Source organism: Dicentrarchus labrax, unplaced genomic scaffold, assembly GCF_905237075.1.
Source record: "Dicentrarchus labrax unplaced genomic scaffold, dlabrax2021, whole genome shotgun sequence".
In the NCBI taxonomy this organism is placed as follows: domain Eukaryota; kingdom Metazoa; phylum Chordata; class Actinopteri; family Moronidae; genus Dicentrarchus; species Dicentrarchus labrax.
The window spans coordinates 32,571,545-32,597,815 of record NW_026136704.1 but is presented as its reverse complement, the minus strand read 5'-3'; the positions used below and the strand labels follow the sequence as shown (position 1 = coordinate 32,597,815).

At 41.8% G+C, this 26,271-nt stretch overlaps 1 protein-coding gene across 1 annotated transcript in view; it reads left to right on the top strand.

Annotated features, from left to right (window-relative positions):
* The window catches only part of plekhg2 (pleckstrin homology domain containing, family G (with RhoGef domain) member 2), an 86,459-nt gene that overhangs the window by 24,570 nt on the left and 35,618 nt on the right, over positions 1-26,271 (top strand). The window contains exons 3-5 of the mRNA XM_051397330.1: positions 1,083-1,633; positions 10,880-10,980; positions 23,275-23,341. Of these exons, the coding sequence (XP_051253290.1) occupies positions 1,083-1,633; positions 10,880-10,980; positions 23,275-23,341 (719 nt within the window). The remainder of the gene's footprint in view (positions 1-1,082; positions 1,634-10,879; positions 10,981-23,274; positions 23,342-26,271) is intronic.

Genomic DNA, 26,271 nt, shown 5'->3' with positions numbered 1-26,271 from the left:
GCGCTACGCTAACCTGTGTTTTCAAGTCTGGTTGTGTCTTTTGTCTTGGACGTGTTGGTGTTTGCTTACTATCGGCTTCAGAAACCTCAGAAACACAGATTTACATTGTAGATGTCGTAAACTCTAGTTTCTGTAACAGTAAAACTGTGATACATCTTAACAAAACCTTTATTTATACGACACTTTAAAGGATTTTATACGGAATAAAGTTGTTTTTTTATATTAAAGACTGTAAATTACACAGAAAACCACCGTCACAGCATTTATATGGTAAAACTGTTTCTTTTGATGGTAAAAACTCATATTTATACAGTATAAGATGGATTAAATCTTAACAGTACAGTTTTTTACCATAAAAATAAAATTTCTTTTTAACAGTGCAGGAACAGTGTGTTGGTCTGTCGGTGCCCGGAGGTCCCCCCCCAGCCCCCAAAAGTTCCTCACTGCTCCAGTCTTTGTAGTTACGAACTTTAGATAAAGCCATGGCTAGCTGTTTCCCTCTGCTTCCAGTCTTTATGCTAAGCTAAGCTAACCGTGCCCTGATTCAGCTGCAGAGCCTCATGAAAGCAAACACTTTAAAGTGCTTTACATAGAGGAGGAAATGCTTTTAAAACACACAATGCATGAACAGGGAAGTTTTAATGACACAACACAACAAGTAAAATATGAAATATACATTATATATGTTATATAAATGTTATATATATATGTAAATATAATGGAAATGCTCGTTACAGGATGAGCACTGATAATATAATCTCTTTTAATTTGGACAAAAAAGGAAGAATTGTGTCAGTGGTGATCTGATGCTCTGTTGCACACACACTTCCTGTTTACTGTAAAGACATCCGCAGGTTTCGCTCTCCGACAGTCGACAGTTTCTTTCATTTAATGATCAGAAGACGATTTGACAGACGTGTTTTCTCGCTTCCTGTTTGGGCCCAAACAGTCTTCAGTGTGACCAAAAGTGACCAAATATCCTGGAAATAATCTCTTTTATTTAATTGTATTTTATCCTGCGATGACGCTGACGTATAAGCTGACGTATAAGCTGACATCACTTCCTTTCTGTGTCTCTGCAGCCGCCAAGCGTCCCTCCTCAGTCTCGTCTCTGAGTGGGATTGTGGGTAGGATGATGTCGTCCGGCGAGCGAGGAGCCTCGTCCTCCTCCTGCACCTCCGTCAACACAGTCTGCTCGGACGGCGAGCGCCCCGCCTCCCTCTCCCTCTCCTCCTCTGCGTCATCCGTCTCCCTGCAGGACACTTCCCACTCCTCCTCTTCCTCCTCCTCCTCTTCCTCTCTGCCCTACGGCGCCGTGCCAACGTACAACGCCTCTCTGTCGGCATCCTCCACGCCGAAGAGGAACGGCTCGGACATCAGCCTGGACCTCACGCCCCTCGTCACACCACACGGAGGAGGAGGAGGAGTTCCTGGAGGAGGAGGAGGAGGAGTTTGTGTTGCCAAGGCGACAGATGGAGGTCACCCCCCAAATGGACATGTAGCTGATGCGGCGGCGGCGGCAGCGGCGGCAGTGGCCACGCCCAGAAGACAGCTTTCCCGAATGGATCGAGTCATGATGGAGATCGTAGAGACGGAACAGGCCTACGTCAGAGATCTGAAGAGCATCGTGGAGGTAAGAACCCGACTCACGATTACTAATATTTTAAACATTTCTTCAGACTTCAAAAGGTTTAAAACGACCTCAAAATATCTTTTTTGTTTGTCCAACGGTTACAAACAGTGAGCGACTTCCTCCGAAGACTCTTATCAGGGCCTGAAAATGGACCAAAAAAGTTGCCAGAACCCGAATTCAGTCCAACCCTAATTATTTAAAGCTCATTTTCAGCTCTGTTTTGTTAGCATTAAGCTACCTGGTTGAAGAAGTGTTCTCAGTACCGGTCCATTAGCAGATTGTCGTAGAAGCAGCTGCTGCGGAAACTGGTAAACCGCCATCAATAGAGCTGCTTTTGTTCCTCCGATGGTCTTTTATAAATGCAGACTAGCGCCACCTGCTGGTACGGAGAGTTATTACCTCTCATCTGTGCTGGTCGTCGTTGTTCTAGTGTCTCTTTTTGACGAAGACAAGCTAGTTCCTGACGTCGGTTTGGTGTGTCGGGGCCTTTAGTTTCGGGGGTTTTTGGACTTTCTCTCTCCTCTGCTGTCGCACTGATACTGTCTCTGTCTGGAGTCACATGCTCACATGGAAAAAGCCAATTAGAAACTGTATCTGTGGACTCGGGGGAATCCCGTTTTCCTAATCAGCTCCCTCAGAGAACAGGTTCCTCGTTTTTATGGTGTTTGAGAAATCAGGTGACAGCAGAAATCCGAAAGAAACCTGATTACTGAAGCTCATGTAGACGCAGCGATGGAGGGTTTCTCTTATTGATCCGTCTGAAAGAGTGGAAAGATGAATGACTATCTGAACAGCGCCTAATATAACTTCAATCTGCAGGGGTCAGGGGTTTCTATAGCCACGAACCTGCATGGTCCCAATTATAATTTTTAAATAAAGAAATACATAAATGTTAATAACCTGCCGTTCTTTAACGGATCTGATAGTTGTTGTTCTTGTTGTTGTCACATTTTGGATGTGTTGTGTTGTTATTAATTGTGGCTGTGACGACTTCATCGCGCTGTGGTCACTTGTTTTAGACGTGAAGCTATTTTAAAAACTACATTTATATTAAATCTGCTTTATCTTCCTGTGAAAATGTACTCTTTTCTTAGCATCCCCTCGTATTGATCGAGCTTTGGATACGAGTAAGCTCGTGTTTTGGGGCTGATTTGTAGTAATTTGTCGCTCCTGTTGGAGCTGGAACAGACGTTATAAAAGACTTCATGTTTTTTTTCTTACACTTTCTGAATGACACCTCAGAAAAGACAAAAACAGAAGTTGACTGTACGGTGTCAGCAGGAGGAAGTGACTGTTCACCTCTGCCCTGTGGGAACAGCAGAAAGCCTCTGGCGGGGGGGGGACTGGTAACCATGGTAACTAAACCATGACTTTGTATTCTGAGGTGTTTGCTCTCATTAAGGCACCTGTCAGCCAATCACAATGCAGCTGTGGTTTAATGTAGTTAATGCACTAATACATAGAAACGTGTGTGTGTGTGTGTGTGTGTGTGTGTGTGTGTGTGTGTGTGTGTGTGTGTGTGTGTGTGTGTGAGTGTGTGTGTGTGTGAGTGTGTGAGTGAGTGTTGGGGGGAGGAGCTAGCTGTAACCTAGATTTACTGGCCAGGTGTGAATACCTCTGGGTCAGTTTACCTGCAGCTGGCACACACTCACACACACACACACACACACACACACACACACACACACACACACACACTCCTCCGCCCACTATTGCGCCACAGATGTTGAGCATGATGATGGTTTTTGGTTCAACATGAAGTGAATAAATCCTTTAATAACAAGATTAAATGTCTCTCTATGTATTATATATATTATTATATTAGTTATATCTAATGTATATAAAACATTCTAATCCGGTTCAGCACATTTTTCTTGTGGAATGTGAAAAACTGTTTGGGTTGTTTAATAAATATTGTCATAATAATTATCATTTTTTTAGTTTTAGTCAAATAACATCAACATTTCTTGGGGGAGGACCCCAAGTGTTTTTGTCTCTGGAGTCTGGTGGAGAGACTGTTAGTGGAACAAACAACAACTACTGTTAGTGGACACACATTGAAGGTGTATTTGTCCCCAAGGATTAACGTTAGTTTACGTTGCGGCCATAGCAACCAGTTTCGTGGCTATTTTATAATCTAAACACTAACAAAGACGGTTTTAATGAGTTTTATTCTGTTGCTGTCGACTTTAAAGTGTGTTTTATATCTGCGAGGTAGAATTACAGGTTTTGTCAATGGAGTCTGGTGGACTGTAGTTGGACTGTAGTTGGACTGTAGTAGCCACTGTTTTGGTCTGAGATGCTGATGCTCTAATGACAATAAATGTTGCATGTATAACCTTTAAATACACCGCTTTACTTTTAAATTAATTCAATTCAAAAACCCAACATTAAGAGGCTTCTTATTGAGCTGTTGTGGGACTTTTTTTACTTTTCTTTAATTTTATTATTTTAAATCTCTTAAAAAAGGAACTTAAATTAATAAATCATCAATATTTGAACAAACAAGAACAGTGTTACTTACTTTACAATCAGTATTTCACCTCAGCTGCAGATACAGATACAGAGGAATGTGTCAGACGTACTTTGGTTCTCCGTTGAGTAAAATATGAAGTTTTTTAAAGGGAGTTTTGAATGGAAAATAGTTGAATGTGAGAACTTGCTGACTTGGTTGTTTGATTGTGTGTGCATGTTTCATCCATCACTGGTCCAGGTGCACCGAGGTGTGTGTGTGTGTGTGTGTGTGTGTGTGTGTGTGTGTGTGTGTGTGTGTGTGTGTGTGTGTGTGTGTGAATGAGAGAGTGAGTGTGTGTGTATATCCATCTGTCTGACTGGAGTGTGAAACATCCTTTTGAAGTAAAAGAGAATTTACTGCTGCTTTCATCCTCTGCCATCCACACACACACACACACACACACACACACACACACACACACACACACACACACACTGGCTGTCATCAGGTTTATCAGCTGTCTGTCAGTTTCTTCTCTCCGACCTTTACAGAGGACGAACCTCCAGCTCTCTCGCTCTCATCGTTCCTCTTCGTTGGTTAATCCCTCCTGACTGTCTCACGGCCGTCAGTAAAGCAGATTATTAACAGATTATTAACAGATTATTAACAGGTTATTAGTAGATTATTAACAGGTTATTAGTAGATTATTAACAGGTTATTAGTAGATTATTAACAGGTTATTAGTAGATTATTAACAGGTTATTAGTAGATTATTAACAGGTTATTAGTAGATTATTAACAGGTTATTAGTAGATTATTAACAGGTTATTAGTAGGTTTTTTTATTTTTTTTGAGTAATTTTAAGTTCCAGGGGTAATAAAACAGTTGAAAACATACACAAACCTACCTATACAGAAAATCCATCAGGAATCAATACAGGAACCGATCAGCTGAATGGAAACACTAGCTAGGGTTAGCTGTAGCATTAGCCACCCGGCTATCGTTAGCTCCTCTTTAATTCACTGAAACATTCGTTTGTCGTTAGTTTAGATTAATAAAATCACAATTTAATACTTTAATCATGACGACTGTCGGTAACAAACACCTTTTAAAAGGCTTGTTTTCTGAATGGAGTCTGGTTCATTTATAAAGTTTGTACAGATCATACACTGTATCTTTATTGATTATTGATCATACACTGTATCTTTATTGATTATTGATCATACACTGTATCTTTATGGATGATATTGATCAGTATACACTGCATCTTTATTGATGATATTGATCAGTATACACTGTATCTTTATTGATTATTGATCATACACTGTATCTTTATGGATGATATTGATCAGTATACACTGTATCTTTATTGATGATATTGATCAGTATACACTGTATCTTTATTGATTATTGATCATACACTGTATCTTTATGGATGATATTGATCAGTATAGACTGTATCTATGGATGATATTGATCCTGTATTGACAGTCAGACTGTGGACATATGACGGCCTTTAGCTCGTGTTTCTAGAGTTACGTGTTGTTACGAACACGTTAGGAATTGTTAAAATGTGATATTTCTTAAAGGGAGTTTGGTGCAGGGAGCTTTTAGTTGGATTCAAACTGCTGATATGGATCATTGTTAACGTTTAGTCTCCACTACAGAAACACAACAAAAGTAGAATGAAACCATTTCAGGAGCTGGGCTCCTTTCCACCATTCAGAAAACCCACAAATTTTCACGTAACAATAAATAAAAAGTTTATTTTTTATGGTTTTAATAAATAATAATGATGATTGCTTATATTTAGGATAAACATGATTACTGCTGTCCTCCATGGGCCCCCGTAGCAACTGCTCAGTGTGAGAAATCAGAGCAGCAATCCCAGAATTCCTCTCTCCTGATGGAAAGGAGGTCTGATAGATGGTGTGTGTGTGTGTGTGTGTGTGTGTGTGTGTGTGTGTGTGTGTGTGTGTGTGGGTGAGTGAGTGTGTGTGTTGTCCTGTAATGTAAGCCTTCATTTCTGCTGCTCTCTGTATTTGAGGTTTAGCTGAAGTCTGGTTTTGATTGAGGCTACATGATGTCACGCTCACTGGGAATCTGAACCAACTACCATAATAGGCCTGTGTGTGTGTGTGTGTGTGTGTGTGTGTGTGTGTGTGTGTGTGTGTGTGTGTGTGTGAGAGAGAGAGAGAGAGAGAGAACAATAACAACTCAAACACAGAAAGAGTGAGAACAGCTCCTCTCTGTTATAAACTCATTTTTCTATAAACCTTTAATAATAATGTCTCATAAGAGTGCAGCCTCGACGTGGTTCCACTCAAACTGCTGAAATCAGTAAATCAGAAATAATCATCTGATTCTGAGGGAGGCTTTTTTTTTTTTTTTTGTAGTTTTCTAAGAGAGAAAAAGTCAGTTGTGGAGCGAACATGAGACGTTTGGATCCTGCTGTTGACCTGCAGCCAAATGGGACAGGAAACTCAGGGGGGGAGGAGGGGAGAAATATGGGGGAGAAACAGATGACAGAGGAGGGGAGGAGAAAGCAAGAAGTAGAGAAAAGACGAGGAAAGAAGAAAAGAGTGAAAGGGGAAACAAAGACGGGAGAGTGGGGGACGAGAAAGGGTAAAGTATAAAAACAGAAGGAGGGAGGGTGAAAATGTTAAAGAGAAAGAGAAAAATAAACTGATCAGCCTTTCAGCAGTTAGCTAGTGTTTCTGTAGTGGAGACTAAACGTTAACAATGAGCCATATCAGCAGTTTGAATGCAACTAAAAGCTCCCTGCACCAAACTCCCTTTAAGAAATATCACATTTTAACAATTCCTAACGTGTTCGTAACAACACGTAACTCTAGAAACACGAGCTAAAGGCCGTCATATGTCCACAGTCTGACTGTCAATACAGGATCAATATCATCCATAAAGATACAGTGTATACTGATCAATATCATCCATAAAGATACAGTGTATACTGATCAATATCATCCATAAAGATACAGTGTATTCTGATCAATATCATCATTTTAAAGCTTCCAAATAATAAAAAATCAAGTTCAGAGTTCAGTTTTTTTAAATAACATCAAAGATTTAAGTTTTTTGAAAGAAGAAAAGTAAATCATCTCAACAAAAGATTAAAAGTTGGTTTTAATCTTTTGTTTTTTACTTTGGTGAAGTTGTTTTCTCAGTTTTCTTTTTACAGTGCGGTTTCTCATCTTTCATGTGTTCGCTGCAGATTTCGGGACCCTCGTCTTCCTCCTCCTCCTCCTCCTCCTCCTCCTCCTCCTCCCTCTCTGACCCACTTTCAAACAAAGACCCGACTCTCCTCTTTCTTTAACTTCTTTCTTTGATCCATTGTTTTCTCGCTCTCACTCGTTCTCTCTCTCTCTCCTTCTTTCTTCTGTTTGTTTTAACTAAAGACTTTTTCCCGTCGTATCTCTTCCTCATTCCTCCTGTCTTCTCCTCTTCATCCTCCTGTTGAGATCTCTCATTTCTCACTTATCCCTCTCCTCTCTCTCTCTCTCTCTCTCCCCCTCTCTCTCCCTCTCTCTCTCCCTCTCTGTCTCCCTCTGTGCCCTCCAGTGTGTTTCCTGTTGCCTTTAAAAGGTGATGAATGTGGTCAAGGCCTCTCATTATATGCCTCATTGTACACTCACACACACACACACACACACACACACACACACACACAGAGAGAGAGAGAGAGAGAGAGAGAGAGAGAGAGAGAGAGAGAGAGTTGGTTTTTGAGTATAAAATGATTATGAGAAACTTTCTGTGCAGACTGTTACAGTGAATGTACTTTGTTTTCAAAGAAAACTTCTAATAATAGCCTGGGCCTTTATTGGGGACAGGCCTTTATTGGGGACAGGCCTTTAATTCCTTTTGCACTAAACTAAAGTAAACTCTAACTGCTGCTTCTCTTGAGTTTCGTTCAGCAAATTTGATGATTATGATGCTTCAGAGGTTTTTTTCCTTCTCTCTTGTTTACCGTGTTACCGGTAAGTCAGAATGAATTAACGTTATAGTTTAATGTTGATAGTTTTCATAAAATATATTGAACGATTGAATTGTGGAGAATCTATAACTGATCTAATGATGTTCATTATGTACATACTGACAGAAGTTTAAACATTTATTTTTGTGTAGGAGATTGAAACGACCCGGTGGGTTTTAAGAGGTTTTATACATCGAGATAATTTCTATAAAATCCAGACCAGGCCTCTATTAGAGACCTGCATTTATTTGTCACAGCGTGAAGCCACACCAGGCTTTTAAAAGAGACCTGCGTACATACTTTCCACCAAATGTCGAAGCTTTAGCTCTGATTTAATGTCAGTAAACGACATCCTGATGGATTCTGTCTGCAAACGGCTTTTAAATCGCTTGTTTTCTGAATGGAGTTTGGTTGTTCGAGGCTACAGTAACACATATTTAGATAACAGAGGACAACTCAGCTCCTTTTAATCTCCTTTCTTTGCATTTATTTAAGAAATAAACCAAAATACAGTAAAATACAGCAAATTTTTTTGTATATTTACAGTAAGTTAAACTACTGTAACTGTACTCTAATGCAATTTACTGTATTTATTACTGTATTTTGACCTGTTTCTGCTGTATTTCATTATATTGTACTGTATTAATATTGATATATTACTGCTAATTATTATTACTATTATTAATCTTCACTTACTGATATTGTAATATTACTTAAATATACTGTAATGCAGTATGAACTACCGCACAGGTTACAGCACAATAACAACAGAGTGGATATTTAAACCCTTTGAACTGGGACAGAAGAGAGAGAGTTGGTTTTTATATCTCTGAGTTGAGCTGGTCGGTATTTGACATCCTGGGAACGAGATGCAACAATTAACAGTGTTTCTGGGCTCTGATTGGTTGTTCTGTTCGGAGACGTCATGGATCCCAGTTTGGGAACTTTGTCTGGTTTCTATCTGGATTCAGTTTCATTCAGGCTCCCGTTTGATTCAGTGTTTGCTGATGATTGTTTGTGGTTTCTGGACTAGAAACCATCTCTCTGCTCTTATCTCTCTCTCTCTCTCTCTCTCTCTCTCCCCCTCCTCTCTGTCTCCGTGTCTCTCGCCCCTCCAATGTAATCTAATTACTAGCTACTACAGGAAATGACCTAATTTGGACTCTGACAGGATTGGATGACGGATTTCAGTTTGTTAAAGTTTCCATTACAGCATGACTGATGTGTGTGTGTGTGTGTGTGTGTGTGTGTGTGTGTGTGTGTGTGTGTGTGTGTGATTAACTGTAAAACACACAGTTTATTCAGTGACATTTAATAGACAATAATGTCTAATCAGCTCCTCTTTAACCCTTTAAAAGACTCACAGGTTGTGTGTGTCATTTGTTAGCATCTGTAGCATTTTATGTATTAATCACTTTTTATTGCCAATTTGTAACTTAATAAATGAGACCCTGACTTCCTCTGCTTCTCCTTTCACTAACCTCCACCCTGCCGATGCTAACATTAGCCATCATCATGATGAGCTGTCCTCTGAAAAGGCTCAATGGTTGGTTGGTTGGTTGGTTGGTTGGTTGGTTGGTTGGTTTGTTTGTTGGATGGTTTGTTTGTTGGATGGTTTGTTTGTTGGATGGTTGGTTTATTGGTTGATTGGTTGGTTGGTTGGTTGGTTGGCTGGTTGGTTTGTTTGTTGGATGGTTTGTTTGTTGGATGGTTGGTTGGTTGGTTGGTTGATTGGTTGATTGGTTGGTTGGTTGGTTGGTTGGATGGTTGGTTGGTTGGCTGGTTGGTTGGTTGGTTTGTTTGTTAGATGGTTGGTTGGTTGGTTGGTTGGTTGGTTGGTTTGTTTGTTGGATGGTTGGTTGGTTGGTTGGTTGGTTGGTTGATTGGTTGGTTGGTTTGTTTGTTGGATGGTTAGTTGGTTGGTTGGCGGTGCTCTTGCAGACACAACAGGGAGTTCAACACGTATTCGGCTATGTTTAGCCGAGACTGAACCAAATGTGTATCGATCTGATGTCCCTAAATGGTTTGTGGAGTTTGACTTTATGTGTAAATAAATATCCAGTCTTCTCTCTGGTGGTTTGTTTCTGTCACACAGAGGTGTCAGTATTAAACCGAGACTGTTTATAACCAGTTAAAAACTCTTCGTTTAACTTCTGTCACAATGTTCAGACGCAGCATCCGGTGTCGCCTCACCTACCAGAATGTACACCGTCTCCAACCTGTGAACAGGAAACCACCTGTGCTGTCAGAGACGCCCGGGCTCAGGCTGGCATCACACAGGAAGTCAGACAGGAAACAACAGAATAAAAACAGGAAGTCGATGAGGAGCACAAAAAGTGAAGCTGATTATCAGAATTTGATCTTTACAGACACACCGAGGACAGCCTGGTGCAGGCTAATGTTAGCATCAACAGGGCGGAGGTCACTTAAGCAAACCCATAAAAATATATGATAAAATCTTCTACATAAGTATTTGACTCTGGTGTCTGAGGGAAGGGATTTTGCAAGCTAACATTAGCCAATTTGAACATTTTGTGCTACTGTCAGGCTTCAGTAAACACCTCAGGAGAGACACAGCAGAACAGTGCACACACACTGTCCTGTGGATCAGTCTAATTACTGAAACATCATCCACCTGTGTGAGCTGCTGAGTCCTGTGAGAGTATAAAGGTGTGTGGAGAGCGTACAGCAGCCTCTGATACTGAAACGAGTCTCTCACACTTATTGAAACCATATTTCAGCTTTGGCCTCTCTCTCTCTCTCTCTCTCTCTCTCTCTCTCTGTCTCTCTCTGTCTGCAGGATTATCTCGGCTGTATCATCGACTGCGGCACGCTGCCACTGAAACCGGAGCAGGTCAGCACTCTGTTCTGCAACATCGAGGACATCTACGAGTTCAACAGGTAACTCACCTGGTCCCAGGGTGGCCATTTCCTTCACAACCAAAAGGAGCACACTTTGCATACACAGGGACACACAAGCAGATATTTGTTTGGTATGATCCGGTTTTAAATTTTAATGTTTTTCCAGCAGATTCCATAAAGGTGCATACACATACCACATAGCTAATAATAAATATACAAGATACAGCTCATGACAACGTGCCCTTCCAATTCAGATTACATAGGTCTAATAACCATCATACAGAAACTGTTCTTAATGTTTTATCTGGATAGATAAAGGGTAAACAAATACAGCACCTTCTGTTTCAGATGTATAGACTTTACCTATCTACATATGAGTATGAGCATTTTCAGTATTTCAGTCCAACAACCGACGTTAGCTCACGTTACGTTCTCTGTCTGAGAGTTTGATTGACAGCCTGGTGGTAACAACTGGGTGATCACATGGTGAATCAACACATGGCTCATTTGAATATTAACATTAGCCATGTGTTGATAGGTCACTACAGGAAAATGTAACCAATGAAATTACTTATTCTGACACACATTTTTAGCCAATAAGTATTAAACTAACGAGGTAATGTGCTTAAGGTTGCCTGCAGCCGGACAGGCTGTTTAAAAGCCGGACTGTCCGGCCTAAAGCCAGACGAATGGCCACCCTACCTGGTCCTCAACACACACACACACACACACACACACACTGGTTTCTATGTGTTCCTATAGATTCCTATAAAACGCACATCGAGAGAGGTCGAGTAAGCAGTCTCTGATGGACGTTAGCGATGCTACAGGAAGTGCTCGTTCTGACACTTTTTATTTGCATGCAGAGGATTTTTGGTGGCTTTGAGTCTGGAAAAGCTCTAGTGGGTAAGACAGACAGACAGACAGACAGACAGACAGGCAGACAGACAGACAGACAGACAGACAGACAGACAGACGGGGAGATAAGCTGGCAGTGGAAACATTCAGAAACCAACTGAGCAAGGCACTAACGCTGCCAGGGCTGCGGGTTTGATTCCCGCCAGGACGATTCCCCGATAAAAAAGCGCTCTGTTGGGGTTTTTTTGCGAGCGTGCAGCAGCTGTTGAGCTCATATGACCGAACCAGATTCTTCAGGTTTTACAGAGCAGGAATGCCTCGCACGCTCAGAGAGAGAGAGAGAGAGAGAGAGAGAGAGAGAGAGAGAGAGAGAGAGAGAGAGAGAGAGAGAGAGAGAGAGAGAGAGAGAGAGAGAGAGAGAGAGAGAGAGAGAGAGAGAGTGCCTGTTTCTGTGTCACGCTAGTTTGAGCGAGCAGCCGTCCCTCCTGGTATGTTCACAGGCAGCCAAACAGCCCCGGTGCATTATGGTTGTTTGTATAGGCGGTAGGGGTCTGTGGTACTGCGGCAGACTGACTTGTACTTGCTAGATGCTAGCTCGCTTCTAGAAGACACAGACACACACAGAACACACACACACACACACACACACACACACACACACACACACACACACACACACACACTGCTGTTAAATATTAATATTTAATATTGTTAAATTGCTCATTAAAGCTTTAATAAAAGTAAATACATTCAGAAGAAGAGTCAAACTCAGACTTTATGTTTTAAATGTGCTGTCGGTACCGAGGCTCATCCTGATTGGTTGAGGCCGAAAACGAAGAATAAAAGCGCCAAAATAAGAGCATGAATAAATAACACAGGTTCTGTGTCTGTCATTACAAAAAGAAGCACAGAGCTAATCGATCGATCCAAAATCAATTACAGAGTTACACCCCGCCCACCAGAGACTGCACACTGAGGAAATCAAACGCTCCCTGAATTACTTTTGATTTTGTGTCGAGACGAAGAGTGTGTGTGTGTGTGTGTGTGTGTGTGTGTGTGTGTGTGTGTGTGTGTTTCTTTGAGAGGCTGTGGGAAGGAAGCTGTTAAAATATGTCACACACACACACACACATATACAACCCTCCACCCTGCTGAGAGTCTGTTTTCACACTTCACTTTCTTTGTGTTTGCTTCAACACACACACACACACACACACACACACACACACACACACACACACACACACACACACACACTTAAACAGTCAAACACAGTTTTCATTCCATCCAGGCTTCCTGCCTCTGGTTCTCATGGGAAATATTGTATGAGAGCGAGAGAGAGAGAGAGAGAGAGAGAGACAGACAGACAGACAGGAATATAGACAGAGAGAGAGACAGGGAGTAAGGGTCTCTCTCTCTCCCTGCAGTCAGTTAATTAGATTGTCATTAATGAAGTTAATTAATTCTTGATGAGGCAATTACAGCTTTCAGAAATCCCCTCAAACCTTTACCTCCTGTCTGTCTGTCTATCGAGTCTGTCTCACTGTCTGTCTGTCTGTCTCACTGTCTGTCTGTCTGTCTGTCTCACTGTCTGTCTGTCTCTCTCTCTCAGGGTCGTGCGGAGTTTGACTCAAACATTTGACCTGGTTTCTGTCTTTCTTTGTCCGAGTAAAGAGAGAAAATAAAAAGAAAACCCCCTCGTCCTGTTCACACACACACACACACACACACACACACACACACACACACACACACACACACACACACACACACACACACACACACTACCAGATGTGTAGACATAACAAGCCCAGAGTGGCTACATCATCCAGCATAGCTCCCACATGACACCATACAGCAATGTGTGTGTGTGTGTGTGTGTGTGTGTGTGTGTCCCCTTACTGCTAGCGCTATGAGTTAGCGTCTACTTTCCGGGACCAACGGACTCATTAGCTGATCTATGTCGTGTTAGTTAGTTTGTTAGTTAGCGTTTTTCTACAGAGCACAAACACTAGGTAGTGTTGCAGTAGACCGCTGTGCATTGTGGGATGTTCCTCTGAGGGTCGGGGCCTGGTTCGGGTTTAAGGTTAGAACCAGGTTTAGGTTCAGGCTGAGGAATGCATTATGTCACTGAGGGTCCTCACAAGGAACGACATCATGCAGTTTGTGAGTCCTGATTAGCGCCGGAGGGGTCAAAGGTCAAATCCTAAATCACAACCTGAGAACACACACAGAGAGAAAGAGAACGTAAACTCCTCCCACTACAGCACATACTCTATATCTGTATTCAGGGATTCTGGTGAAACTGGATCAGACTTTATGGAGGAAATATTTCCTGGTTTTCCCTCTGACGTTCTCCGGCTGCTCAGCTTCGACTCTCTTCAACGATTCCCGATGGACAGAAAGCTTTAGCCAACTGCCAATTAGCTGCTGACTGTATCTGCTGTTAGTGGGCGACAGCCTCCGAGACCAACAGGGAATAACGTCACAGTACCGGAGTCATATACAGAGTTTCCCGATGGACAGATTGAGAAGTAGCCAACCGCTAACTGCCGTCAAATATTCTGTTTGGTGAACACGTAGTGGTGGAGCGTCGTTCCGGTGTGCAGCACTACACCTGTGTTTGTTAGTCTGTTGTAGTACTCGAGTATCCTGGACTCGTTGGTATCTGGACTCGTTGGTATCTGGACTCGTTGGTATCTGGACTTGTTGGTATCTGGACTTGTTGGTGTCCTGGACTTGTTGGTATCTGGACTCGTTGGTATCTGGACTCGTTGGTATCCTGGACTCGTTGGTATCTGGACTCGTTGGTATCTGGACTTGTTGGTATCTGGACTTGTTGGTATCTGGACTTGTTGGTGTCCTGGACTTGTTGGTATCTGGACTCGTTGGTATCTGGACTCGTTGGTATCCTGGACTCGTTGGTATCTGGACTCGTTGGTATCCTGGACTCGTTGGTATGTGGATTCGTTGGTATCTGGACTCGTTGGAGTCCTGGACTCGTTGGTATTTGGACTCGTTGGTATCTGGACTCGTTGGTATCTGGACTCGTTGGTATCTGGACTCGGACTTGGTCTTTGGTCTCAACTGAGTTGAGCAAAATAAGCATTTTTTCCAGAAGTAAATTGGACTTTGCCTCGGTCTTAACCAGTCCTGGTCCTGCTCTTGATAAAGGGGTTCTCGGCCGCAGATGTACAAACGCTGCGTTCTCGATTTGGTGCTTGTCTGCACAGTCGCCGTATTGCAGAGGTCAGATCCGCTAGTTAACAACACTGAGATATAAACGTTGTTATAAACGTGAGAAATTGAACCTGATGCTGGTTGCAATTCCTCACGTTCAGAACAAAACAAATGTCATTAAAATCGGTTCAGAATTAATCGAGTTACAGTCTGAATGTAGCAGATCTGACCTCCGCAACATGGCGACCACAGCGGTATCTACGGCCCTACAGCACAGTGTGAGAGCGGAGGTCGCCTTTCTATGGAGAAAACAAAACATTGTTCAGCCAGAGTTGGAAATTCACCACAACGATACGAAAGTGTTACAGAGAGAATAATCAGCTCTTTCATACGAACCACAGTGATTACAGCGCTTCCACCGCGCTCACGGCCGTAAATCAAACACACGTCTGAGGAATCTGTTTAAACTTTTGTAGTCGGGTATGTTTTTATAGCTCGATAGCAACCATGAATTATACAGTGTGTGTGTGTGTGTGTGTGTGTGTGTGTGTGTGCTCGTGATTTAGTGATCTGCAGGGTGGTCTAGCTCCTCCGATCACACCCCGGATTTAAAAGTGTTTTCTACAATCTCAACACTTTGATTTAGAGCCAGGTGTAATTTTTATAAACAGCATTTCTCCCAGAGGCTCATCGCTGTGGGAGTCTGTCGATGGTTAGAGGACACACAATCTACAATAAAACCTTTAAAGGTGCAGTTCCACTAATGGCCACTAGATGCTGCTTAAAGGGGAATTTATTTTCCCATGTTTTTATGTATATCAACTAAAACTTCTTGTTTTTGCCACTGATGAGAAACCAGCTCTCCACCAGACTCCAGAGACAAAAATGTTGATTTTACCTCACAGATCATCAACTTAGAATATTTTCACACCTAACTCTGTGAATTAAGAATTTATTTTTGACCAAACCAGTATGTTGATTGTCGGAACAGAAGAAAGACAAAAAAATATTTTTGTGAGTTTTATTCTGTTTCTGTCCACTTTGAATGAAGTTACGATGTTCTGAAGTGTTTTTGTCTCTGGAGTCTGGTGATAGTGATATTACGGCTGTTACTGGTTAAACTAAAGGTCTATCTCTGTAGGGATCCTTTCCTTGTCAATATTTTCACATCTAACTGTGAATTAAAGGATTTATTCCAACCAAACCAGAGTTGGTGATGGTTGGAAACACAAAACAAAGACGGTTTTGGTGAGTTTTACAGTTTGAAGTCTGTTCTACAACTACCAGGTAAAATTACTGCTTTTGTCTATGGAGTCTGGTGGGCCGTAGCGCCCATCATTTCCGTCTGGGAGATTCACTCTTGTGTATTTAGAGTTTCTGTCTATAATAAGTATAAAAAATATTTCCAGTAGCAGGACATCTCCCAGTGAGACAAATCCACCTTAAACAGGCCTCAACTGAGCCTAAACATTCCCTGATTTATTCCTGACTCTGCTCACAGCACTGATAGTGGAAACTGAAATCACATTAAACGACCATAAATGAGTAATTACAGTGCAGTTGAAGTATTTAAGAGAAATAAAAGAGATAACCCGGCCTCTCCCCCGCCTTGCGCTCAGGGTGTCTATGTTGGATCCGGCTCACAAACAGCTGTCAGAGACTCGGTCCCATCACAGCTCTTCAGTCTCTGAGCTGCAGCTTCGTTTCCTCCTCTGACGGGACGTAAATCAAACACACCTGAAGCCGGCGGGCAGCAGGTCGATCTCTGACACTAATTGCAGGTTCGTCGTGATGAAAGAAAGAAATCTGCCTCCAGAGTTTGAACTGTTGGTTCACAGAGACGCCCATCGGGGAGATATTTATGGATGATACTGATGCCATATTGACAGTCAGACTGTCAGACTGTGGACATCTGACGGCCTTTAGCTCATGTTTCTAGAGTTACGTGTTGTTACGGACATGTTAGGAACTGTTAAAATTCGATATTTAATTCGATCCTTAAAGGGAGTTTGGTGCAGAGAGCTTTTAGTTGGATTCAAACTACATAAAACATGAAATCATTACTACTTTTCTTTATTTAATGCTTTAATAAAGCAGCTTTTATTCAGTTCTTCACATGTTCCTTCTCTCTTGTTATCCCTTTTCTCTTATATAACTCCTCTTCATCCTCCTCTTCCTCCTCCTCCTCCATCTATCATCAGTTTAGTTAAGCGGCATATCTCGGATGCCTCGCAGTCAGCCGCTGTTTATCACTCCGTTAAAGAGTCCACGCTCGCTCTTTGTGAGGATGAAAACCAGACATCGGCCCCTGTTGTGTTTGCTTTGGCCCCGGCCGGCATAGGAGGGCCCAGGCGTTCAGGGTTTTTGGGAGGGGGGTCACAGGGTCACGTGGGGTCAGGGTTAGGTTTGTGTATTTAGCAGCTTAAACCCCTGAGAAAAGAAGAGAGATGATAAAAAATGTGAGGCGTGAAGGCTCGGGGGGGTTCTGAGTTGTCAAAAAGGACGAATGAAATCTAAATATTACATCAATTAAAATGATCCAACGAGAGAAGAAGCTCTGAACTTTTCCTCCTCGGATCAAAGTCGTATTTTGTGGGGTTTTTTTAAGGCGAGATTTTGTCAGACAGAAAAAAGCTGAAATAACGTTTTGTTGGAAGTCACATCACAGTCAGTTAGTTTTACTTAAAGGTTATATATACAACATTCACTGCCACTGGATGAGCACCAGCATCAAAATGGGTATTACAGCCAACCAGACTCCAATGACAAAACCACTAATTTAAGCAGATAATGATGAAACACAAACTCGAATACGTAAAAGTCATTAAAATTGTCTCTGTTAGAGTTTCCAACAATCACCAACTCTGGTTTGGTTGAAATAAATAAATAATTCACCAAGTTAGATGTGAAAATATTCACAAAAAGAGCTGTAATGGTAGCATTGTAAGCTAACATAAGTTTATCCACTAACAGTAGTTGTTTGTTCCACTGACAGACTCAGGTTGTTATTGTCAGTGTCTGACAGCATTATGGAAAGGATCCCTACAGAGATAGACCTTTAGTTTAACCACAAACAGCCGTAATATCACTATCACTCTCCACCAGACTCCAGAGACAGAAACACTCATTTTACCTTCAGATCATCGTAACTTCATTCAAAGTGGACAGAAACAGAATCAAACTCATTAAAAGCGTCTCTGTTAGTGTTTCCAACAACCACCAACTCTGGTTTGGTGGAAATAAATCCTTAATTCACCGACGTAGATGATAAAAACAGCAGTTTCAGTCGGAGCAGACCGGCTATGGAAACAAACCACAGAGAGGCTGCGATACAACACAGGCAGAGGGAGAGAGACACCATGTGACTGTGTGTCTTTATAGAGAATATAATGTTTAATGTTCATATATAAAACAGTTTAAAGCATCGTATTGCTGCACATAAATACATACAATCTGTTGTTAACTGAACTATAAAGCACTAAAACATCCACTTTCATACAGGACAACTACATGTGACCCCGTCTTCCACTGACAGACACAACATTTACACAACATGTGGCCGATCGGGCGTCAAACTGCTGCTTTTGAACGCCGCCGTCACTCAACGTTTGGAAAAACACAAAACAATGTTTTTTGAATGCATGTTTTTTTGTTTTTGTAAGTTATTTCCGTTGCCGTCTCACCACCGTTCCCAGTTCATGTAAATGTTTTACAGCTGTGAGTCGCTCCTCTTGTCCTACTGCATTATGGGACAACAGAACATCCCAAAGTACAAAATAAAAGCATCAGTCTGTTCATCATATCAAAACCTGGGACCTGTCAGCTTTAGCCTCAGTCTGTTGCATGATCAGCCGTTTACTGTCTGTCTCTCTTCGTTTTCTCTCCATCATATTAAACTGTGTTCATGCTCCGTCTCTCTCTCTCACTCTCTCTCTATCTACCACCCCATCCCCCCCCCCCCGCTCTCTCCCATCCTCCCCCTCTGTGGTTACTCCATAAAAAACAAAAACAAAAAACACCCAGAATTCCCTCTTCCTCTCCCACAATCCTCCACTAATGATGTCCGCTGGCCACAAAATGAGGCCTGACGCCAGTGGAGAGCGAGCGGAGGACGAGGAGGACGAGGAAGAGGAGGAGGAGGAGGAGTTACTGACATTCACTCTGGTCCTCGCTGTGAACTTCTTTCCTCGTCTCATCTCCTCTCGTCTCCTTGTTTTCTCTCCTAGTTTCCTCTATTTATTTCCTCTGATCTTCACCTCCTTTACCTCCTTGTTTCCTCTCCTCATCTCCTCTCCTATAGTTGTTTCCTCTCTGTCTTACTCACTTTACTCAGGCAAGAAACGCAACGCAAATATTCGCCCTTTAATCCGGTTTTACAACAACTTTTGCTGTAAAGTATGAAAGCCCATTTCTGGAGGATAAAAAGTTTCTGTTAGTCTTAATAAAGAGAAACTTTTTTAATTATAAGAATCTTTTTTCCCATCACATGGGGTCCCATAATAAATAGATCAAAATTAAATAACGATGAACACCTGTTAAAATGCTTGTTTTTTGAATGGAGTTTGGTTGATCAGAGAGTCTCTCTGCTCCTCTTCCCCAAATAAAACTGCAAAAAAACCTTCAATATGAGCACAAAGGTTTTCAACTCACGAACGGGGCAAACATTTTCTCCCGTCTCTTTGCATCCTTGCCTTGACTTTGTATGAAATCTACTCATTGGTTTTATTGGCTGAGGAAAAGCTACAGCTACAATCCTTCTCCCAGGACAGACAGATAGATGTGTGACCCAATGATATAATGATTACATAATCATTTTAGAGGTGATGTGTGGGATTTTAAGGAGTTTGTTCCAGCAGGCGACAGCAAGCTAGGGAAGTGCAATGGTTGCATTCTGTTGGCCTTCGTGGATGTCCGTGGTGTCGAGTGTGGTTGCAGAGTACCTGAAGTTCTGCACGACTGGCTCACTGTGGATAGAGATGGGGCAGTGAAAGGTTTTAGTGACATTCAGGACCAGGTGATTCTCCTATTGGATGTGTCATCTGAATATATAAGACCTGCTCTCCACCGTTGACTCCTGGAAGAGGAGCGGCCACACAATGTGAACACATTCATGGTGTCAGTCTGTGCAGCGTCACAGCTGAACAATATGTCTCTTGTTTTGCAGGAAACTTCTCTCATGGGAATCATTCAGCGTATCTGTGAGAAATTACAACATAAATTACGTACACGCAGCATATGTAAACAATATGAAGCTTATATTACGCCCGCTTCTAGAAATGAGAGTGCGAGGCGGTCAGAGGGGCGAGCAACGTCACGCTCAAACTCTGGAGTGTTTCAGGGGCTCTGAGCTCCATCCAGACTCTTTTATAAACATTTATTTTCTGTTGGATGATGAGCGGAGGAGACTGCTGCTGCTTTCCGTCCGATGCATTACTCACTTTAATTTATTTTATTACACTTCTTCTCAGAGGTCGACGACTCTTATTCAGCACCACAACCACCGTGAACACTTTATAATCAGCCGTCAGAAGGACAAACACCAGGATTGTATTTATTTATGATTTGTTACCATGAGGACTTGTGCAACACGTTCTCACTCCCAAGTCGTCAAATATGGCAGCTTAGCCCCACGCAAGTATATAACGCGAGAAGGTCCGCGTATGGAGGCCGCGGCAGCAGTGGACAGACAGCTCAAAGCAACGGTGCCGGTATGGTCAGAAATCAGTTTGTGGTTGTACAGTTTCATGAGGTTGTAATTATACTGGCAGTCACATGGTCTCCCTTTCTGGGCCCATTGACTCCAGAGGCTCAGCTTTCCAGTCAGGGTTTGGGTACCCATCAGATATCTTGAGGTCAGAGGTCAACGGATTCCTTTGAAAGCTAGCTTTTTCAAACATTTATTCATCTTGACCTTTGCTCCTCCAGGGATCATAGGCCACTGACAAATGTCCTCCACCTCACTCCATTTCTTTGGTGTCAGAAGGTGTGTTAGACGGTAAGCGTCGTAGTTCCTTCCTCAACCAGGGCATGTGATTAGATTTTCATTCATCAAAGTTTGTGTAACTCGCGGTCCCCCAAACCTGGAGGACCAGGGACTCATTCATCTGCCTTCTAACGCTTGACCTGTCCGGTTTGGTTGAACCTGCCAAACCTCAAGGTTGTCACATCAAGGTTGCAGTCCAGGAGCGGAGTTACTTGTTATGTGCTCTTTGTTAAAGGAACCAGGACGATGCTAACATCCAGGTTGGACTACAAAAGTATTTGATGAGTTGGGAGCGAGAACGTGAGGCCTGGTTCCTACTTTTGACCCAAACAAGGTCACTTTGGCTTGTAATATAAGATCTAATGGGTTGTTCTGCTGCAGAATAAACAGGACTATCTTGGTTTCTACTACTTCCTACCGTAGAACCAAGCAGGGATGTGAAACAGGACTAGATTGGGCCATATTGGTTTCAGCCATACTTTTCTTTCTCCTACAGGTCCAAACAGAACTACTTCAACAACAACTACAACAGAGTTTGGATTTTACCGTAGATCCAAGAAGGGATTTCAAACAGGAAACAATGACTGTCCAGCTTATTGTTCATTGAAGTCCATAGTGGCAGTCCCAAATAAATCTGATGCATTCAGACTAATATCCTTTATTAAATGTATAAATCAACATGTTTTGACTGGGGGCTAAATTGGTAAATCAGGGCTTCTTTGGTTTCAACTTGACTTTGGTCTTGTCGTACAAACTCATGTGTTTGCGACACTTATGACCTTTTTCTCCTCTACAGGACCAATCAGAGTGGGGTTAGTTTCCACAGCAGGACTCAGACTGGTTGAATCTGGTCTCCAGCTTTTAGTTTTTCCCTGTTTGTTAATAGAGTCAATCTGATCAGTGTTTAATATCCTCATTAACCAGGGAATGAGCAGATGTTACAGATGTGATAAATCTGTAAGGGAGAAGAACATTATGAACAGACCCATGTGTCTGCAGTGGGGTCAGAGGTCAGAGAGACGGTGTTTGAACCTGGACTGTAATCCTGGTCAGGGCTCAGGCAGAAACATCCAACAGGTCAAAAGTTCTTCCAGAAAAAAGCTGGTTTGTTGTTGTTGAAAGTAAATCTGAGGATACTGATGCCCCCGGTGCTACGTGCTAGCGCTACGAGCTAATGCTATGATCCATATTAGAAGTTGTGTTAAACATTTATGTAAATTAGCTGCTTACTGAGCTAGCATTTTGCTAACATTACCTTTTTAGATGTAACTAGCTAGCTAATGATTGACATAGATTAGCTAGCTTGTTACCTAGCTACAGAGCAAAATCCTAGCTCAGTATCTGTGACGTACAGCACGAGACCGATGGGATAAGAACACTTAAACATCAGTTTTGCCTTCATGGGAACCTGAATGGTAAATATGTGTTTCTGAGAGTTTGTATTGTTGGTGTAATGTGCATTAATCTGTCTGTCCTGGCTCGGAGGGATTGATTGATGGAGAATTAAGATCTGAACTCGTGGAAACTGGCTGTGTCTGTGTGAGTGAGTGAGTGGCTGCAGTGTTTGGCAGGATGAAGGGATGACGATGAGGATGGATTGTGGGAACGAAGGAGGGAGAGTTTTCTGCCAGCTGTTACAGTCTGCAGTCAGTTTGGTGTCCCACTAACCTTTCAGACTGTTCTCGCTGCGTCTGAGCTGCACAGTGACTACAATAGGATTATTATAGTGCTCCATGTTTTCCAGCAAACTGGCAGAGAGACTTTGACTGAAACTGAGAGAGAAATACGACCTGTTTATGCTGTTTTCTATCTGTGGCTCCAAGCTGGAGGCCCAACGTAAAGCCTGTCGACAGCACTGTAATTTAACATCAGATTGATGGGTAAACCTTTATTTTACAGTGCGCTCACTGGTAATAACTAGGAAATACTTAACAGTAATACGGCTTTTTAATGTTTAATCAAAGATTAAAGCAGTTTACCAATGCTTATACACTGATAAACAGACCTCGATAATTATACAAAATATCTGTCAATTAACAAACAAATCCATTAAAATTACACAACAAATACTTTTTTACTGTTAATGTCACACATTTCACACAATTTAGAAATGAATTAACAGTATTAAACTTGAATTTAACAGTTTAATCTATTAAATAAACAGTAAATATCTGCGATTATTTATAAATTATAGATTTGCAAACATATTTTAACTGCGTTTCTATGATGTTTGATGTCTTTAGCCACATAGTGTCTTCATACTTTTGGCCATGTAGTGTCTGTCTTACCTACCTGTCTGTCTCTCTCCTCAGTGACCTCCTGGAGGATTTAGAGAGGAGTCCTCACGCTGCAGCCATCGCCGAGTGCTTCGTAGAGAGGGTGAGTAGTGTGTGAGTGCGGGGGGGAGGACTACAGGGGGACATTTTGGGAGGGTGGAACAATCGCAAAATGTCAGATTTCTTTCTTTCTAGAAAATTTAGATGCAATTTGAAACGTTTTTTGGGGTTTTTTTGCAATAAACTTGCAGGAGAAAGTGAAATAATCTATTAAACACTGAAGCCAACTGGTTTCACTGAGACAGGGATCGGTTGAACTTCCTGGAGGGAGTGCAATGTGCTTCTTCTGCCATGCATTTCTATATTTAGATTATGTGTAAACTTACTATTGATGTAGGACTTCATCACTAATTCACATTAAAAAGGATAAAGATATTCTTACCATCACCACGGAAGTGGGACGAACCCAATATCATTAACGTCAGATCAGAAAATATCAGAAAACAGTAGAAAAGTGTGTGTGTGTGTGTGTGTGTGTGTGTGTGTGTGTGTGTGTGTGTGTGTAGACAGGAAGCAGTGAACCCAAACACCCAGTAAACCAGCAGCAGCAGAACTGGACCCTCCATTCACTGCAGTTATTCCTCTGACTGACCAGCTACTGATGATCAAACCGACACCCACTGAATACAGTGTGTGTGTGTGTGTGTTTGTGTGTGTGTGTGTGTGTGTGTGTGTGTGTGTGTGTGTGTGTGTGTGTGTGTATGGGACAGTACTGACATTGTCTTCACATGTTACAGCGGTCCGACTGTATGAAAATGTTTTCTGACCTCAGGGTCGTGATCAGATCTCCGTCACATTAACAGATGACGTAACGTTGTGTTAAAGTATTATATCTGGAAACAGCTCGTTTTATTGACGTACAGAAGCTTATTTTAGGCTACAATCAGTGCTGTGTCACACTGTGTTAGCTTATCCTGTTTAAAGGCTAATTGATCGTTAGAAAACAGCTGAAAACTGTTAATTATTGTTGATTAAATAAGTGATACAATTACTTAATTGCATTCGTGGTTGATTTATCATCATGAAAGGACCAGAAAAAAACAACGTACATGCAGCAGAAAATGCAGATTTCATATAAAAGTTTGTGCTCTGTACAACAGCAGAGGTCAAGTACATCAGTTTTAAAGTTTGAGAAACAGACTTCTTTAAGTGGTGCCCAGCAAAATCATTATTTCTAACCTCATCAATGTCTCTATTGTTGACTAGCTGATCTGACCTGTTAGTGACATTCTGATCTTCTCCACCCGCCATCAGATCGAAATCGAACATGTAGATTGATTTTAAATGTGCTTTAAATCTAAATTATCTTCGCAAATACATTTAAATTTAAATATTTCTGTGCTGTATTTTAGTTACAAAAACTTTTTCGTGTCAAGAAACCTGACAATAGATGCACATTTGACATCCGAGCCCCGATTTGAGAGGATTTTGTCTTAAGGAATGCCCTTAATTTGTAGGTTTGAAGATAATTAAGTCTCATAGTTGATCAATAATCAAACTGATCACAATAAATTACAGTCAGACTTCTCTTCTTGTTCCAACTACCAGAAAATGTGATCAAATTTGAGATTTCCGAGGTTCCCTGAAGGTCACATCGGATCAATCTGAACTGTTTTTGTCTTCTTCAGGAGGTTTTGATGTTTGTTCGGACTTCCTGTTTCAGAGCGGTGGACATTAGATTAAACTGTTAGAGTTATTTTGGGACCTTGTGTGAGTGTCTAACACAGTGGCGTCTTTCTCTGCGACCGCCTGACTGACAGGAAGTGACAGTGAAATAGGATTAAAAGGCGGCAGGCGGGTGGGGAAGCACAGCCGCGATTCCACCTGCACACAGACTGCAGATAGAAACCTCAGTCTGGTACAAATGATCCATTAAACAGCTGCAAACACTGTGAAAAGATTGTGGTTGATATCAGGATTAACGTCATATCCTTTGTCGGGTAAATTATCTGGATGAAGTTTTGGTCGTAGAGACTTCGGAGGTGTCAGAGGAGGTGGAGAAGATGGGGCTAATCCATCTATGAGCTGGTTTTATGACCAAAAAATGATCAACAAACACGTAGAAGTTGTATTTTATGACACTAAACTTGCTGAACCTCAACACGTCAGTTCATATCAAAACTTCTGTTGTCATGAAAACTTGCTTTATTGCTGGAAACATCATCGAATGATGTCAGATTGGGTTTGATTTTTAGGGCCAAGAATTGTTCAAATCGACTGGATTCAGAAGATTTTGACTATAACAACTGCTGCATGCTCCTTCAAACCTCTCTAAAAACACGTATCACCTACGACAGAAATAGTCTACAGTCAAAAGAAAAGGAAGTGTTGATCCATCCAGCAAGATCAGTAGGGACCAGCTCCACCTCGGCGGGTGCTGCTGCCCCAAGAGGAGAGGAAGAGCCACGAATAGGAGCCTTAACAGCTTGAAGGGATTCTGACTAATCTCCGGTTTTTGGACGAAATTGGACTCAAATATCAGGAAATCAGAGATTGTTGTGCCCACATCATTTACAGAGACCTTCTCCATCAACATCCCGGATCAGCACTCAATAGGCGGACTGCAAGTCCAGGACGAGAGGAGGCGGACTCTGTTTACAGCATTGATGTTTGGTGCTCAAACGCAGTCAGACTGTATGGACACTGTTTGTTTTTATGTGCAGATGAAACCAGATTATTATCACCGTCTTGTTGCTGCTGTTTACATTCAACCAGACGCAGATTAAAAAGATAACGTGCAGAACTATTTCCTGTATATATGGATATAAATAACTGTATATATTAGTTTATTTTAGTTTATCGTCGTTGTTCTATGAGTTTAATGATTTTTTCTGTGTGTAGCATGAAGAAACTTTGCCTTTTACCTTGTGTTGTCCAATAATAAATACATTTCCTTGATGTCTGTCACTTATTGTACATTTTCAACATACATTTTATCACATTTTGCCATATAAATCACTTTATTGAGCAATC